We start from the raw sequence: 18,981 nt of genomic DNA on the forward strand, positions 1-18,981 counted from the left end.
TATACATTTACATTAAATAATCCACTCTACTCACATTAATTAAGCACTGAAATTACATAAAGTCATTATGCAGAAATTAAACTAAAATTATATACATTTTGACATATTTATAGTGGATGCGCTTGATCACTTTTCCTGTGGCATGTAGGTGTCATCAATGTTTTAATGAAAGGGAGGAGTGCTATAGGTGCACAATAATTCATCTTTAAACTAATCCGCAGATCTCATGTTATGAGAAAATATTTTTAGCGAGAACAATGATCAATGATGCACACTTACTTCGATATTATGGCAGAGACTCTATATTCGGTTGTCGAATGGTCCATTGTCCGGTTTGAATAGGTCCAATGATAATAACTTTTACTGTACAACCACAGCTGCACGGAGGTGTTGATGTCGTGTGAAGGCATCTCCACAACATTATGAAAAATACCACTGTATTTGAAGGATACAACTTGAAGAAAATGGTAATTTGTACGTTTCCTTTTTAAAATACTTTGTCAGTGACGGGCCGAGTCAGACAATTGTATTTACACTGCAATAAATATAGGCCTATCTGTTTCCACTATAAATAGCTAAAAGATGTTCACCTTATCAGCAAAACTGTTTACATTTAATTTGATTTTAATTGTTTAAGACAATTGAAATACTATTTGGCCAGTGGAAAAGAATGAGATCATCTCTATTCTAAAATATTTATCTGAGAACTATTTTAAACAGTTTTGTCTTTATTGATATTTTGATATAGTTATTCTAAAACATAAGGATACTAGATGATTTTTATCAATAAAAATTGTGTATGGCACAAATGGCATTTATATGTCCGTATCTCATATTTTCTTAATGTCTTGTACCTTTGAAGGTGTTAAACATGGTGTCACGTGGATGGGAATATGCATGGAAATGATATGCAGATGAGGTTATGCACAGTAAAACTAGGTGTTGTAAGCTCCATATATGGTGATTTCAGGGAGGAGACGGGGTGGAAATGCACATACGCACAATCTTCCCCTGGCTGTGCAACGTGGAGGCCTGACAACGGAGTTGAGGATCCAAGTGCAGGCTTTATTTATAAGAGTGGTCAAAACAGGCAGGGTCAATCAACAGCAAACAGGAATAATCCAGGATAAAACAAAAGAGTAAACAGGCGATGGGCAGGGCAGGCAGCAAACAATCAAAGAAAAGGAAACAGGAGGTGGAGCGGAGGCGGAACAGGCGGAGGAACGGGGTGCCAGGTCCATGTGCTGGAGAAGGACTTGGGGACTTAGGCAAAACCGGCGGAACAGGAAGCCATGGCGGAGCAGGGTACCAGGGCGGAGCCGGCAGAGCAGGGAGCCAGGGTGGAGCAGGCAGACCACCAGGGCGGGGAGTAGCCCAACAGAGCAGTGAGTAGCCCAAACACATAGGATGGTGACCGCCACTACAGGGAGCACTGAGTCCAAGGAAACAGTCCAGGGTCAAAGTAAGGCAAGGCAAGAAAGAACTAGGAAATACCGGACAAAAAGAAGACGTTACAGGCTATAAAATACTGAGCCATGAGTGTGTGTAGAACCAGGCTTTAAATAGGGTGAGACTGATGAGGAAACAAGACACAGGTGAATGCAATCAGAGATGATGAGATGTCTGGGATAGAGTGGCAAGAGTCAGAGGTGGAGTGCCCTCTGGTGGAGTTCATAGGCACTCCAGCTGGAGATCGTGAAAGGGATTTTTGCGCAGGTTCTAGCTTTTGTGCATACATACAATTTTAAGATGAAATCTATGGAGAGTTTTATAAATGAGACCCCAGGTCACTAATGCATGTCTGCTCAACTAATACAAATAGAAAACACAGACATGTATCAGTTGTCACTTAAAGGGATAGTTCACCCAAAAATGAAAATATATATATTTTTAAATATAACTCCGATTGGATTCATCTGAAAGAAGAAAGTCATATACACCTAGGATAGCTTGAGGGTGAGTATATTATGGGGTAATTTTCAATTTTGGGTGAACTATCTCTTTAAGTCATACAAGAGAACTGTGTATACAATCTGTCTACATACAAAACCTGAGTAGTACTTAAAACGAAAATTGAATACTGCTTTATTTATTCTGAAACAGAAGTCATTTTAAATGTTATCTGTATATTTTAATTTTAATTTAAATCAGTCTACACTCTACAGTAAACGTGTAATGCTCCCAATGTTATGCTGCCAACACTGGAAATGCTGACTGCAAAAATAGCCTATTCATGGAACTGTATTTCCTCATCATATTTCCTCAAATATATTACAAAGGGCCTATAATTAAAGTGTATAAAATTATTTTATTCAGAAATGTCATGTTTGCGATTTTTTTTATTTGTTAATTCGTTAGGCTAGGCCTACATATTCGGAAACAAGCGCAGTTAGTCGCCGCCGTCAGTTAAAAATATTATAAAAATAATCTTTGTGAGGACGACTGGCAACAGCTGGTCTTAAATTTTTTAGACACCGCACACTAAATGACTTTAAACACCGAATGAAAACAAACATTAACTGAGTCCAAATTACATTCATTATCGGCCTGACAGTTGTGTTCCCGGCTTTACAGAATGAACATGATCAGCCTGCGCTTGGAACTGAAAAGTCTACCGTTATTTGCGGCCTGATGGACGGGTTCTCTTCCGTGCCAGTGCAAGTTTTTAATAGTACTTTTTACAGAATTATGCATTGCTGCTGTTTTTCTAACATTTTCTAACATACAGCTGCAAATTATAGGTTAACTGAATGGGTGAACACACACGAATTCCTGCCCGAGACAACCTGGATAATTCATAAGTGCCTAAAACAGCTGTCAGTCAAACTCATCAAGAGTTATGCAAAAACATTTTATTATTTATTTTAGTATTTGAGATGTTATAATAGTTTTGTAATTGTGTTAAAAAATAAACAACAATTACTTTTTTTGTAAAGTGCGTTTGACTTTCTTTGCACGTTCGGTTTGTAAACACTGGGTCAGTGCTTCCGCCTCCGTCACGCGTGACCTTTCCAACGTGATTACATCATGCGTGAAGTCCAGCTAGTGTACGACTAACATTGGTGGTTAAAAAGTATATAAATGTTTTGTTTTTTGTTTTTTTTTAGAAAATGACTGATCATTTCATTAGATAAGACCCTTATTCCTCGGCTGGGATCGTGTAGAGCCCTTTGAAGCTGCACTGAAACTGCAATTTGGACCTTCAGCCCGCTGGTTCCCATTAAAGTCCATTATACGGAGTAAAATCCTGGAACGTTTTCCTCAAAAACCTTAATTTCTTTGCGACTGAAGACAGAAAGACATGAACATCTCGGATGACATGGGGGTGAGTAAATTATCAGGACATTTTTATTCTGGAAGTGAACTAATCCTTTAAAGGCACAATATGTAATTTTCGCCACTAGAGGGCGCGTATTCAAATAAAAAAAAAAATATATATATATATATATATATATATATATATTAACAACAAAATTGTCTGGATTTAATGATAATTAATTAGAAGGGTTTTATATGAATTATATAATTATTATATGATTTATATTATTATTAATCAATACACATGCAATTTTAATTTAACAATTATTATAAATCATTTATTTTAAATGAACATTAATATATACAGGTCATATGTAATATAAATAAGCTGTATAATCAATAGATAACGCTTTAAAAATGACTACATGTAATCTTACATATTAGAGTCTCTATCGCTATTATCAACCATTTAAACTAACTTCACAAGTTTCACTTGCACTGATAGAGCAAGATAATTTATTTTATTTGTTCTCTTTCATGGACAAGTACTTTCTTCAGTGTAAATGCATTTAAATTCCTCATATTCTTCAATCTCTTAACCTTTAGCGAAAGAGTTTTGAATCTCGCTGGGTCTCTCGCAAGAAGTGAATCACACTTGCTCTGTGTTGCAAGGCATGTGATTGGCTGTTTAGCGCTGATGTCATACATTCATGTGCACGTGCTCCACAAACTCAGGATCAAAGCCAGAGTTGACAAAGAAAGCTGATGATCAGGCATCATGGTACCAACCAAGCCGGATTGGAGTGGTTTGGTATTGTCAACTCGAAACTAATCCTGTAACTCTGAATTTGTTCAACTACCATCATGTTACAGGTCCCTGGACTTTTTGTGTGTTTTCTGTTTTGTCAACTTTTGTTTGGAGTGTCTGGTATCGGCTCCCTAGGTGGGGGGCTGTGTTACATGTTCGCTGTGTGTGTTCTGCCCCTGTCTGCTGTGTGCCTTGTTTGTCGCCTTAGTTCCACTCATTAGTTGACATAGTTACTCATTGGACCACACCCATCTGCTTGTTAGTTCCCATAGAAACTCATTGATCAAGTCACCTTTATTTGTATAGCGCTTTAGGGGCCGTTTACACTACAACGTTTTCATCCAAAAACTGGAAACTTTTTATGTGTTTTGACTGTTCATTTACACGACAACGGCATTTTGGGGACTGAAAATGCATATTTTTGCATGAAGCCGGATTTGCTGGCTAGCCAGGTAAGATTCAGTTTAGTTTGCACCAATCCTGGGTTTTAGGTACCATGAAAGTGACTTGGCTTTTAGTGGCGCTTATTACCATAGTAACTTACACTCCACAGCTAACCTGACAGCAAAGTGACACATGTCTGACGCAAATATGTCACTCCCCCAGTTTCTCTTCCTCCAAATTCAAGGTCACTATATTAAAAAAAATATATACACTTGCTCTGTGTTGCAAGGCATGTGATTGGCTGTTTAGCGCTGATGTCATACATTCATGTGCACGTGCTCCACAAACTCAGGATCAAAGCCAGAGTTAACAAAAAAAGCTGATGATCAGTATCATGGTACCAACAAAGCCGGATTGGAGTAGTTTGGTTTTGTCAACTCGAAACTAATCCTGTAACTCTGAATTTGTTCAACTACCATAATGGTACAGGTCCCTGGACTTTTTGTGTGTTTTCTGTTTTGTCAACTTTTGTTTGGAGTGTCTGGTATCGGCTCCCTAGGTGGGGGGCTGTGTTACATGTTCGCTGTGTGTGTTCTGCCCCTGTCTGCTGTGTGCCTTGTTTGTCGCCTTAGTTCCACTCATTAGTTGACATAGTTACTCATTGGACCACACCCATCTGCTTGTTAGTTCCCATAGAAACTCATTGATCAAGTCACCTTTATTTGTATAGCGCTTTAGGGGCCGTTTACACTACAACGTTTTCATCCAAAAACTGGAAACTTTTTATGTGTTTTGACTGTTCATTTACACGACAACGGCATTTTGGGGACTGAAAATGCATATTTTTGAAGCATATATTCAAAGAGCAGTTAAATTAGCTAGATCAAACTATTTTTCTGACATTATTTCAAAGAATTGTCATAATTCAAAAATACTTTTCTCTACTATTAATACAGTACTTCAACCTGTAATCCTTCCTTCAATTTCTTTTTCTGTGGACACATGTGAAAAGTTTCTACAATTTTTTTACTGGTAAGATTTTTGGAATGCACTCTCGGATTTCATCTGAAACTAATGATCCTGCTACTTTTGTTGCTCCTTTGAAAAAATTGACCAGTTTTGTTTCTGTGTCTCTGTCACAACTTAAAGATATTGTTGCACATATGAAGCCTTCTGGTTCTTCATGTGATGTTATTCCATCTACTTTATTTAAGGAGGTGATCAACTCAATTCGTCCAAGTGTGCTATCTGTTGTTAATAGTTGTTTGTCTACTGGTATTGTTCAAACATGCTATCGTTCAGCTCCTTCTTAAGAAAGTGAATCTTGATGCCTTAGATATGAATAATTTTCATCCTATTTCGAAACTATCTTTTATTTCAAAGATATTAGAGAAGATTGTGTTTGTACAACTGAATGATTTTTTAGTTAGTAATAATATTTTCGATAGATTTCAATCAGGTTTCAGAGCTGGTTATAGTACAGAGTCTGCTTTATTGAGGGTTTCAAATGATATTTTATTAGATGTAGATTCGGGTAGTCCTGTTGTTCTTCTACTGTTGGATCTCAGTGCTGCCTTCGACACGGTTGATCATGATATCCTCATCGATCGTCTCAAAGACCAAATGGGTATCCAGGGTATAGCCTTGGACTGGTTTTCCTCATATCTTAAGGGTAGAACCATTTCAGTCAGTTTGGGAAATTGTTCTTCTTCTGTTGTACCATTAACGTGTGGGGTTCCTCAGGGCTCGATTTTGGGACCCATTTTGTTTTCCATTTATTTGCTTCTATTAGGAAAGATATTTGATAAGCACGGTATAAATTACCATCTGTGTGCTGATGATTCTCAAATTTATTTCCCTATAAAATATGGGGAGCAATCTTCTCTTGAGCCTTTGTATAACTGTTTGACTGATGTGAAGTGTTGGTTGGCAAACAACTTTCTCCAATTGAATGAGGACAAGTCAGAGTTTATTGTTTTTGGCCAGAAAGGATGTGGTATGGATTCTAATGACAATCTGTTATTGCTGCCTGGGAATAAACTTTCCTTTGTGAAAAGTCTTGGTTTTATTTTTGACTCCGAGCTTAAATTTGATTGCCAAATAAATGCTGTTGTTAAAAATAGTTTTTAAAAAATTTTTTATCTTAGATCTATAGCTAAGTTGAAGTCTATTCTCTCTTTCAGTGATTTGGAGAAGGTTGTTCATGCCTTTGTGTCTTCTCGTTTGGATTATTGCAACGCTTTATATCTGGGTGTGAGTCAGGCCCTCCCTCTCTCGCCTGCAGCTGGTTCAGAACTCAGCTGCTAGGCTTTTAACTGGTACGAAAAAAAGAAACCACATTACCCCGTATTGGTTTCATTACATTGGTTCCCGATTCGATACAGAATCCAGTATAAAGTGCTGTTATATGTTTTTAAATCTCTTTATGGCTTGGCACCAGAGTATGTTTCTGATTTAATTAGTCTACATCAACCTTTAAGATCTCTTCGCACCAAGGATCAACTGTGTCTGACGGTTCCTCGATCGCGCTTGAAATGTAGAGGAGCTAGAGCTTTTTCCGTGGGAGCTCCTAGATTATGGAATAAGCTTCCGCTGTCCTTAAAAAAACATTTCAGAGGATGTTATAAACATATTTATTTTCTTTGGCTTTTAATAATGTGTTGTAAATTCTATGTATTTGGGTTGTATGTATGTATTTTTTATTTTATTTTTTTCATGTACAGCACTTCGGTGCCCATTGTGGTTTTTGAAAGTGCTTTAGAAATAAAGTTAAGTTGAGTTGAATGCGTAGTACGTGTTATGCCGAGTTCACACTGCACAATTTTCAAAGACGTTGCATCACTGTTGGTTCACACTGAACGACTATCTGGGGTAGCATTCAGTTGCTGCTGTGTTCACACTGCACGATGGAACGACGACAGGAGGTTACACACTGCATGACTTTACAATAGGAAGAATCGCCAACAGCTCTGTCTGGTGCAGGGTTGCCAGGTTTTCGCTACAAAATCCGCCAAATTACTACTCAAAACTAGCCTGAAAATAGCCCAATTGCTTTCGAGGGGGTCCCCCAGTAAAGATCGCGTTCGGGGGGTAAAATTTTTTTTGGCGGGGTTCTCCTGGTACAATTCGCATTCCAGGGCCTAAATATTACGCTATCGGGGTCGCTTCAACCTGCTGACATGAAAAACAACCGGCGGCAATCGCGGATTTGGCAACACTGGTCTGCAAACTACGTTTCATATAACTCCTCCCCGAACTTTCCCCCTGCCCTGTCTCTTCGTCCTCATTGGCTGTAGGTCATCGCCGATGTGTTTTTCAGTCAGTACTAATTTCACACAGCGTGATTGTGAATCAGCGACGGCTTCAGATATTTAGCACGCCAAATATTTCACGGGTGTCGGCAACGTGTCGGCGATTCCCTCAGATCGCGTCTTTGATAATTCACACTGCGTGATTGTCACTCGCGTGAACGAGCACCGATTTGCCTCCGATTTCGGGCATTTGTCGGCGATTTCGCAAAACCTGTCGGCGAGTGAAAAATCGGGCTAAAATCATGCAGTGTGAACTCGGCCTTAGGTATGTAGACATGCACAGTATTTGTCGATTTTAAAAGCAAGCGAGAACAATACACAGCAATGGCGTATATGGTACTGTTGTTGCTGCTTAAGAGTTTGCTAATACTACTTCAGCAAAGTGTGGATTTACTTCACCAATAATACAACCAACAGCGGAGACGCATCATAAACATCATATAATTGTCGCTTCCCTACAGGTACTGTTTACTAACAAGGTGACAGCGCAAACTACTGGCCTGGCATACGTCATACAGCGTTTTTGGCCATTTTCACAGATATGTGTAAACGCGAATCATTTTGAAAATGTTGTCGTGTATACGTGAAACTTTTTAAAAACGCAACGGAAAAACTTTTCAGTTTTTGACAACATTGTTGTAAAACGTAGCCTTATACAATACTGGTTGTGTCAAAGCAGCTTTACAGCGTTAAACAGGAAAATAGATTGTCAATCTACTGGTCCCCTTTTGTTATCCTGTGTATAAATATCCCTTGTGTTTCCCTTGTGCCTAGTCAGTTGTTGTATGTAATGGTGCAGTTTCTGCTTGTGTTTTGTTCCATGTTTCCCTTTGTTTTTGGCTTATTGTTTGTTCTTGTTTTGTTATTAAACTGCCTGCATTTAGATCTACTTTCCCTGTCTGCTTTCTTCATCCACCTGCACGTCACAGAGGGTTTAGGAATGTGCTTCTTAAGATGTGACATGACAAATACTGTTTCCAGGTCCAAGCCTCCACTCTGTTTCAAGTGAGAATTTCCCCACAGCCATTTATGAGTAGTATTCACCTTTACTCAACCATGATGGGGACTAGCCTAAATTGTCAGAATATGGGATGATCAGAGAAGGTCTCCCATTTAAAGGGATAGTTCACGCAAAAATGAAAATTTTATGTTTATCTGCTTACCCCCAGGGCATCCAAGATGTAGGTGACTTTGTTTCTTTGAGAGTCAAAAAAACATTGAGAAACATTGCCGTGATTCCCATCCACTTCCATTATATGACTGACAGACTGCAACGGTATGAGTTAAAAATCTTCATTTGTGTTCTACTGAAGAAACAAAGTCACCGACATCTTGGATGCCCTGGGGGTAAGCAGATAAACATCACATTTTCATTTTTGGGTGAACTACCCCTTTAACAATCAACTATGTAGTCCATTAATTGTGAAGAGGGAAAAGCAGTATTATTCATGTATAATTTGATCAGAACCATTTAAGCCATGTGTAAAGTGGCATAATGTACTTATACTTACAACACAATCGTGACTTACAATATATTTTGCCTCCACACCTGTGATGAGGTGACCAACGGACAAAACACCTCTTTAATGATTTTATTTACAGGGACTTGCATAAAACAGGATTTTTTTTACTTTATGCAGACAACCTCTGGTAACAAAATAAATAGATGATCCACAAAGCATTTAACTGTGTTTTTTTTTTTTTTTTTTGCAATAAAGGAGAAAGAAACTTTTCAGGTAATGTGAACAGCTGTTAGTAGGGGGAGACTGGAGATCATTGTAACACGGGTCAGATGTAACACTTCCAATTTCTCAAATATGGAACAAGTTACAAATCAACTAATTTACTTAACACATTCTCAATTTAGTCTTTATTGCACATGTGAGGAAGTAGAGCCCTTTGGCAGATAGCAGATTTTAGAGGAGAAAAACTAATTTTAAGGGTAAGAAAGTAACTTTTTATATATTTGCTTTTTTGTGATGTCAGTCCCTGCTTTGTATAGTTAAACTCATCAAAGTTAAATTATGTTTATTGTGTGTCTGTGTAGATATTTTTCATGCAAGTTGTTAGAGCTAATGTTTTGGCTGTTAGCTGTAAGGTGAGCTAGTTCATGGCTACAAGACTCTGGGTTAGTTGTAACATCAGTGAAACATGTTATACTCCTACTCCAAGCAAATCTTTTTGTTTTATTTATATGTTTATTTATATATAGGTCTTGGAAGATAAAGACAAACCGAGGGGCGTTTCTCAATGTTCAAGTGTTCAAGTTCAATTTTATTATGGCCAATTACTATGGCTAACATTAACAAACATGATTAAACACACACACACACACACACACACACACACACACACACATCTGCTCAAAAGCTTTTAAAATCCTTTTTCCCCCCCGTCATAATCCTTATTGCATAATGTTACATCTCACCCCAGGGTATGTTACAACTAACCTGAACTATGGGCTGAATTGTAACATTTCACTTCTCATGTTTGAAACTAAACTATGCATTTTCTGTTTATGCTGCAAGGATAACAGCTATGCCATTTAATAGCAGACACTTGTAACTAGTTTGAATCACATTTTGAATGCACTGACTTACAAGAAATTCAAGATACAAACAGAAATGTAAAAAATGTTACATCCATCCCTGGTCTACCCATATTGAATAAGAGGATGGAAAATATTGTGTCTGCACAGCTTATGCACGAGAGAACAACAGAGCTATTATACCCAATTGTGTCTAAACTGCTCATTCAGTGGTTAATTTCAGTGGAAACTCTACACAATTAAATTGAGATTAAATTATTTTAATGTCAAACATAAAAATCCCAGCATTCAATAATGAGGTTAAAAAAAGTAACCAGATTACATATGCAGTTGTGTTTGCTTTAAGTGTTCAAATGAATAGATACTGAAAATAACTGCTTTGAAATTGGAAATTGTTTGCTAAATAATTTCATACTGCTGAAAAGAATAAGAAAATTACTAAACTAAATTACACACATGCTGTACAAAAATGTGACGTGCAGTGTATACATATATCATAAGAGAATGATAGCTATTAGCTTTAGCATATTCTTGCATGTTTAAATCAAAGTGTCAAATAGAGCAAAACTGAAAAAAGAGGTTTGCCATCATAACATCAGTTACACTTCACAACGAGGTTCAGTTCAATAACATCAGTTGATGCATTAGGAATCATGAATTAACAATAAACAAATGTTTTTTTCAGCATTTATTGATCAAGGTTAATATGTATGTTCTACATATTCTGATGCATGAATAGGTTCTGTGAAAACCATTGTTGTTCATTGTTTGTTGATACCTGAACTATTAACCTCTGTTAACAAACCTTTTGTGTATTTTACTTTCTTAGCATAAAATATAAAGCTAAGTGACTTTTATTAATGAACAGATAATTTACACAGCAGCTATAACACAAACCAAACGAGCTGTGAAAACAGTATGAACATGGTGAACTCCAGATGACCAGCTCAGTAACAGTCGGGATCTGTATGAGCTTCCACTATCCTGGTGCGTGAATTGCTCATATCTGTTTCTGCTTGTGGTTCATTTGTGCTACTGCGCAGATTTTCTTTATTCTCTTCATGGCTGTTACTACATGTCTGGCCACAAGTGCTAAGGAAGGTCAGGAACACAGGTATGAATACGATGCCATGGATGGCCCCAAACAGAATGACTAAGAACATGATTTTAAAGAAGGTCCTGAAGATGTAGCTTTTAGCAGCCGCAAGCACCACCACACCAGCGATAGTGGACACGGCTCCCTGAACGATCGGATAGCCCAGTTTAGTGATGGCATCTATGGCTTTCTCATTGGCTGAGGATTTTTCACTTGACACAAAAGCGTAGGATATGTGAGCAGAGAAGTCCACAGAAAACCCGATACAGATAACAAGATTAATCATAGACACGGAGTCTAAACTAACATCCCATAATGCCATGAAACCGGCCACTCCCACAATGACAGATGCGATGGCAAACGTCACCCAGAGAGAGCAGAGCGGGTTCGGGATCAGCAGGAGTGAAATGACTAACATGGCACATGTAGCAACTATTATATTTTGGATCGTATTAGTGATGATGACGGCATATTGGTCAAAATAGATGAACGCGGGGTGGTACACTATCAGATCCACAGGCGTCTGCAACTTCCCACATTCGTCTGCGGTTTCTCTAAACGCATTCAGCATGTTCTTCTCATCGATCGCAGTGCGGATGTTCACCGTCTGAACGAACATACGTGATGCATGAATTTGATTGTTAGTGAAATTAACATCTTGGCTAAAACCAGAATAATTAAGAAATGCGGTTAAATGGCTTTTGAATTGTGTTTCATTGTCTACATCAAAACCAGAATTCATCCCAAACTGCTCATATACATGAAGCCAAGAAATAGGTGGAAGGTCTGAGTCTGCCATTGTCAGATTTTGAAAATTTTCCAAACACAAGTCAAGACTTTCACGAGCAGTTGGGTTCCAGTACTGGAAATGCTCATCCTTTGTAACTAACATGACATTAGGACCAAAATCAGAGAAGAATTCGTCCTCATTGTCATAGTAATCAGCAACATATGAGCCATCTGCCGCTAAATGTTTCAGATCTAGACCTTCCTGTATTTGGAAGCACCCGTAGATACTGACTGCCAAATACCCGGCATAGATCAGGCACACAAGCACCTTAACCCACACTCTTGTCAGAAAAGGGCCATAATAGTTTTTAAAGAATGAATCCATTGGCATTTCAAACTCCTTACGTGTGTTTTTATCATAAGCTCCACCAACATAACACCCTTTAGCATCACCAGTGGCTTCTGGGACTCTCATGCAGGTCAGCCAGTGTCTGTTGCCTTTCTCTCGTCTCCCGTTGAACGCCAGACACGCGCCGAAGAAGGTGATGTTGAAGACGTAGCAGAACAGAAGAGCTGTGCTGGTGTACATGCAGAAAGACTGAACCGAGCGGAACGGCGTCAGGAGACCGATGTAGAACGCCAGCACATCCGTCAGTGTGGTGATGGTGATGGACACGCCGGCCTCCTTATACGTCTCTGCTAAGCGAACCTCAATAGCTTTATCAACTTCAGTCTTCTGCCAGCAGGAGATCATTATGAACATGTCGTCAACACCAACACCTGCAGGAAAGCAGAGACTGTGAGCCTGTCAGCATCAGCTGTGAGACCCCAATAGGTGAAGAAATGAATGAATGTTATTGACCGAGAATCAGAAACGGGGCTGTGGCCACGGTTATGGCAAACGGCATCCCACAGAACAGCAGCAGTCCAAAGCTGGCCAACACAGCCAAACCGGCGGAGACGACGCCGAACGCAGCCACCCACACCTTCGTCCTGACAACGTCTAACCTGCGGACAGAGACATGCTGTAGGGATAAAGACACCTAGTGACAAGTACACGTGCCTATTTGACACGTTTTTAATACTTCACGATACCTCAAACAAGACAGAATTGAAATGGTAATGGCCAGGAAATATGTAACAGAGAAGAGAGGGATCACAGAGTCTGCATTGGTCTCAAACTCATTCTGTCTTGATACTGATGTAAAGTAAGACACATGGACCTGTAGAAATGAAAAAATTCAGTATAAGTACTGCATACATAAATGTGTTTCATTGTGTCGAAGAACAATGCAAAATAATTATGACAAATTATGACAGGACATGACAAGGCAGAAAATTAAGCAAATATATGTGTGTTCGGTGCATTATATCAGTATATTAGAAATGCTACGTCAACGACTATTGGTGCTTGACTTAGAGATGAATTGATAAATGTAAAATGAGGTACATTTAAACACACAATTAGGCATCTATATGCATATAGATATAACTCACAATCATTATTTATTTATTTATTTTTACTTACTGTTTTCTGTTGTGTATAGTTTGACAGGAGTTGTAGAAAGCCATTGAGCCACTCAGAGTTTTCCATTGTCTTCTCCTCGTCTAGGAAATAAAAAAGCCTGACCGCTTTTGCACTGGATATCTCTGCGCTATCCGGCTTTAGCTGTACACCGCCGATACTTGTTCCCAAAAACATGCCATCATTCATCGGATATGTTATAGCTAAAGAAACTATTTGAGTAGCATTGTAATTTATAATGTCTAAAATTGGATTTGACAAACAGTTTCCTTTTGTTTTGGCACAAAGATTTTCAAAAGTGTTTCCTGTTGTTATATTTTTCACTCGTCTGTCTAACTCTAAAATCTCGATAAAAGCTGCTTCAGTTAATATATTTTCTTCATGCAAGCCTGTGATGATCAGAGAGCCATACGTTCCGTCAGACGTGAGCCGTAACTGAGAAAACTCTTCAGATGGTGGGAAGTTTTCCACCACAATCACCCTCTCCAGCTTGGCAGGTCCATTGACGGGTGTGAACTGGTCTTCAATATCATTTGCCTCCCTTTCCTGAAGAAAGATAAAACCGGCTCCAAGGGCAGCAGCTACAAATAAAGGTAATAAAAGAAACACGTATGGATATCTACCAACAACACTACCGAGCTTTTGAAAGGCCAGAGACAAAGGCCTTTCGATGCAGTCGGTTTTACACTTCGCCATCCTCCAGACACGCTTCAGCAGTGAATGCCTTGCTCTTCTACGTCTCCTCCGTCTACAGTCACTCAGTGATGTCATGAGCTGAACACTAACAACTCATTTGTTACACATTAACAAATTATTGGTTACTTATTAACAGACTTTCTCTTTACCACCCAGGGTTGCCAGGTTTTCACAACAAAACCCACCCAATTGCTACTCAAAACTAGCCCAATCGCGTTTCGAGGGGGGTTCCCTGGTAAAAATCGCATTCCGGGGGCTAAATATCACGTTATTGGGGTCGCTTCAACCCCGCGGACATTAAGAACAACCCGCGGCAACAGTGTTAAGGTAGCCCAATTCCGCTGGAAAACCGCGGACTTGGCAACACTGTTGCCACCTGCCTTTGGTATCAGTGTCAGAAAAGACCTTTTTTAAAGGGGTCATATGATGCGATTTCATTTTTTCCTTTCTCTTTGGAGTGTTACAAGCTCTTGGTGCATAAAGAAGATCTGTAAATTTGCAAAGACTAAAGTCTCAAATCCAAAGAGATATTCTTTATAAAAGTTAAGAGTCAGCCACACCCCCCTAAAACGGCTCGTTCGAACACGCCCCCACATATCTACCACACTATGTGGGAAGATTTGCATAACACCGCCCAAATGTTCACACAAAGATGGGCAGTGTGGATTAACGTTAACACTTGTTGTTTGTCATTTCTCTTATCACAAATGCAGACATGGTTTTATGTTTACGCGGCGCGATGCAACGCAACGTGTAAAAAGACAGTATAAGTCATTATAATCCTTAATTATGTCCCCACTGGATGCAACAAATGCCTCGTTTGTAATGGGTTTTAATGTTTATGTCTCGTCGCTCCGGCCGGACACGGCATCAACAGTATGTGAGGGGCGTAACATTTCCGTCTCACGCTTGAGGTATTCGGTCAATCACAACGCACTGAATAGCTGGCAATCACAGCACACCTCGCTTTTTCAGACCGATGAGTTTTGTAAAAATCGACGCGTTTCAGAAGGCGGGGCATAGAGGAGAAACAATAATGTACAGTATGTGGAAAATAATGTGTTTTTTTTACTTTAAACCGCATAAACACATTTCATTACACCAAATACACCAAATAATGTTCTTTTTAGCAGCATCATATGACCCCTTTAAGGGGCGATATTTAATTTATGGGGCTTTTTTTACTTCAACAAGCACATACTTTTTGTTAACTATATAAGCCTATTAAACATTTAGTGTGTCATCCTTCTAAATGAAATGCTTCACTTATTTGATTCATTAAAATAATTTTCTGTTAATAATTTACAGTTGTTCCTCCATGAGCACTTGATGAGCCTGACTCATAAGCATGGACACTGGCAACGTGCAAATGCGCAGTTGTTCGCTTTTTATACTTGAACTCTTGCTTGAATACAGCAGGTGATTTAGATTTAGATTTTTATTTTACTTAAGCTGTTTTCAGTGAAATCAATCTGTGTTCAGTCTCTGAAACCTCTAAAACAAGCAAACCAGACCAGCCTGAGCCGAGTATTTTCAGCAGGGTCCAACTGTCTTTATATTACTGGAAAACACATTATTCTGTTGTAATTACTGCCCAAAAGTTTATAAAGAAAGTATGTATAGAAATTGAATGAAAAACATTTTAACAATTCGCAGTAATCATTTATACAAGGTTTATAAGCAAAAGCACTACCACAACTCTTTTGCGACATTTTTATAATGCAGTTGTGCTAGATGGTCATTTATTGCTTTAGTGAAAGCAGAACTAATCTGACAGCCACAGGTATTTACATAAGCTCTTTAGGCTCTTTAGGCTATTTGACAACTGAAAATCCTGTATATAGCCTACTTTGAGTCACATATCAATCATGTTTGCTTTTATGTTGACAGAGCATTTCGTATAAGATTTTAGATACATCGACTGGGGCTGACAGTGTGAAGAAAACTTCTGTCAAAGTTGTGAAAATTATTCTGAATGATAAAGATTGAGCAAAAACAATCCATTTTGTAAAAGTAATGGGAATTTGCCTCTCTAAAACCTGGAGCTTTATGGGATCATCTTCATTTCACAGTCCAGTTTGTAGTGCTGTTTTTATCACAGCCATCTGCTGGAGTGCCCATGACAGCCACCAGAGCAATAGACAGAGCAAAGGGTGATGGGAAATGAAGTCCAGAACAAACAAACTATGATCCAGAAGGAGTGGCCATGACATCCACCAGAGGGCACTCCTTCTGGATCATAGTTTGTTTGTTCTGGACTTCATTTCCCATCACCCTTTGCTCTGTCTATTGCTCTGGTGGCTGTCATGGGCACTCCAGCAGATGGCTGTGATAAAAACAGCACTACAAACTGGACTGTGAAATGAAGATGATCCCATAAAGCTCCAGGTGATGGCTGTGGCACTTTTTCAGCTGATTGTGTAACAATGGGGAAAAGCATTTTAATGAAAAGAAAACATAACATCAATCAATCAGTCAAACAATTTTGGCCCTGTTGCATGCTCTCATTCATTTACAAAAAAATTAACCATGGTTTTACTACAAATAAAACCAAAAAAACATGGTTACTATAGTTAAACCATGTTAACCACCATGGCCTTGCTACACTAAACATAGTTTAACCATGGTATTTGTAGTAAAACTGTGCCCACACAAATGGTAATCAATGCAACACAACTTCACTTACTACACTTTTACCATGGTTAATTTTCGCAAGGGTTGTGACTGAATGGTTTTGACAATCCATGTCTATGACAAAATATAGAATCTTAAATAATGTTGTATAATATATCAGATGGTACAAATAAAGATAAATGCAATTCAAATGATTTTTTTTTTTTTGCTCACACATTTTATGCATTGGGTTCCTTTTTTAGGAAACTAAGCTAATTAACATATAATAAAGTTTAGAGCTACTACATTTGGATACGAATTTATATATTTTGTAATATAATATAATATAATATAATAACGCCAAGGCAGTGTATGAGGTGCTTTTTATAATAATGATAAATGATATGTTTAGTAAGGTGGATAGAAGTATTGGAAGATCACTGTTTGCAGATGATGGGGCTTTGTGGTTCAGAGGAAGAAACAATAAATTCAATATGGGGAAATGCAGAAGGCTGTGGATGAGGTAGTTTAATGGTCATACAAATGGGTATTTAAGTTTTCTGTGGAGAAGTCACAAACTATTATATTTTCTAACAAGAAAGTAGACAGTGAATGGAAGTTAAGAATATATAACAAAGAAATGGCACGAGTGACATCAGTTAGATTCCTAGGAATGTGGCTGGATACTAGACTTACATGGAAAGAGCATATTGATAAGATAGTGAGTGTAAAAGAGTTTTAAATGTAATGAAATGTATGGCAGGACAAGAGTGGGGAGCAGATAGAGGGGTGCTTCAAACAGTATATATAGCTATGATTAGATCTAGAGTGGGGAGCAGATAGCGGGGCACTTCAAACAGTATATATAGCAATGATAAGATCTGTGCTAGATTATGGAAGTATAGAATATGGGCTGGCTGCAAAATTTCAGTTAGAGAAATTGGACAGAATTCAAGCGCAAGCATTGAGAATTAGCTGTGGGGCATATCCAACAACACCTATTGCAGCAATGCAAGTAGAGATAAACGAAATGCCGCTTTATATTAGAAGGCAACAGTTAATGGCTGTATATTGGACAAATCTTAAGAGTCAGGATGAGGTACATCCAACAAAGAAAATACTAGGAATATGTTGGGAACAAGGAATGAATAAACATGAGAGTTTTGGATGGGTTGTAGAAGAAGATATTAAGGAGATGGGGATAAACAATTATAGATGTATACCAAGAGTAATGTATCCACATAACCCCTTATGGATTCTTCCTCAACCAGTAGTAGATTTAACATTACTGAAGATAAGACAGAGAGAAGGAAGTAATGAGAGCAAAGGAGTATTTAGGGCTTATGTATGGAAATAATATACGGATATACACAGATGCCTCCAGAAAAAGAGGGAGAGTAGGAGTGGCAGTTAATGTGCCAAAGTTACTGATGAAGAAAAAAGCTAGAATAAGTGATCAACTGTCAGTATATACAGGTGAATTGATGGCTATTCTGCTAGCAGTACAACTAATTAAGGAAAGAGAAATACAAAATGCGGTCATTTGTTCAGATTCATATTCAGCAATAGTCATTATTGATAACCAAAAATCAGAATCAAGGCCAGATTTAATCATGGAAATCCTTCAAAATCTCTTTGAGTTAAAACAAAGTAGAATAGAAGTACAGCCAGGGCTCGAAATGAGGGGGGATGCCCCCCTGCTAGAAAAACATGACAAAAAGCATCCCCTCAGTAAAACCACCATCCCCCTGACCATCCCCTTTGAATCAATAATGTGTATTATGTAAAATTTATCATGCAAATTAAATGTTAAAATTATCTACTTAAGATATTTGACGAATAGCGGCGATTGGCCAATCAGAACTCGGTTCTGTCACAAGCTGCGCACAAGCGGAAGCAAGTTTTTGTCATTTTTCGTGCAAAATGGTTCTAGCGGAACTCTTGAAGTTCTTTAAAAAGAAGACAACAGAAAAGGTAGGATTTTTCCTTCATTAGAATTTAAAGATTCCCTTG

The 18,981-nt window shown here is 38.4% G+C and overlaps 1 protein-coding gene and 1 long non-coding RNA gene across 2 annotated transcripts in view; both read right to left on the reverse strand.

Annotated features, from left to right (window-relative positions):
* The window catches only part of LOC107722242 (uncharacterized), a 19,048-nt gene extending 18,183 nt beyond the window's left edge, over nt 1–865 (reverse strand). The window contains exon 1 of the long non-coding RNA XR_001637788.1: nt 855–865. This is a non-coding gene — a long non-coding RNA (uncharacterized LOC107722242). The remainder of the gene's footprint in view (nt 1–854) is intronic.
* A 10,375-nt stretch (nt 866–11,240) lies between these two features.
* LOC107722241 (patched domain-containing protein 3-like) lies at nt 11,241–14,355 on the reverse strand. Its single transcript, XM_016530525.1, has 4 exons — nt 13,663–14,355; nt 13,230–13,357; nt 12,997–13,142; nt 11,241–12,914 (listed from the first exon to the last, which is right to left on the reverse strand). The coding sequence occupies exons 1-4, from the start codon at nt 14,353–14,355 to the stop codon at nt 11,257–11,259; spliced, it is 2,625 nt and encodes an 874-aa protein (XP_016386011.1). The 3' UTR covers nt 11,241–11,256.
* Nucleotides 14,356–18,981: the final 4,626 nt, after the last annotated feature.

The sequence above is a fragment of the Sinocyclocheilus rhinocerous genome, unplaced genomic scaffold (genome assembly GCF_001515625.1).
Source record: "Sinocyclocheilus rhinocerous isolate Xijiao unplaced genomic scaffold, SAMN03320098_v1.1 scaffold1506, whole genome shotgun sequence".
Taxonomy (NCBI): Eukaryota; Metazoa; Chordata; class Actinopteri; order Cypriniformes; family Cyprinidae; genus Sinocyclocheilus; species Sinocyclocheilus rhinocerous.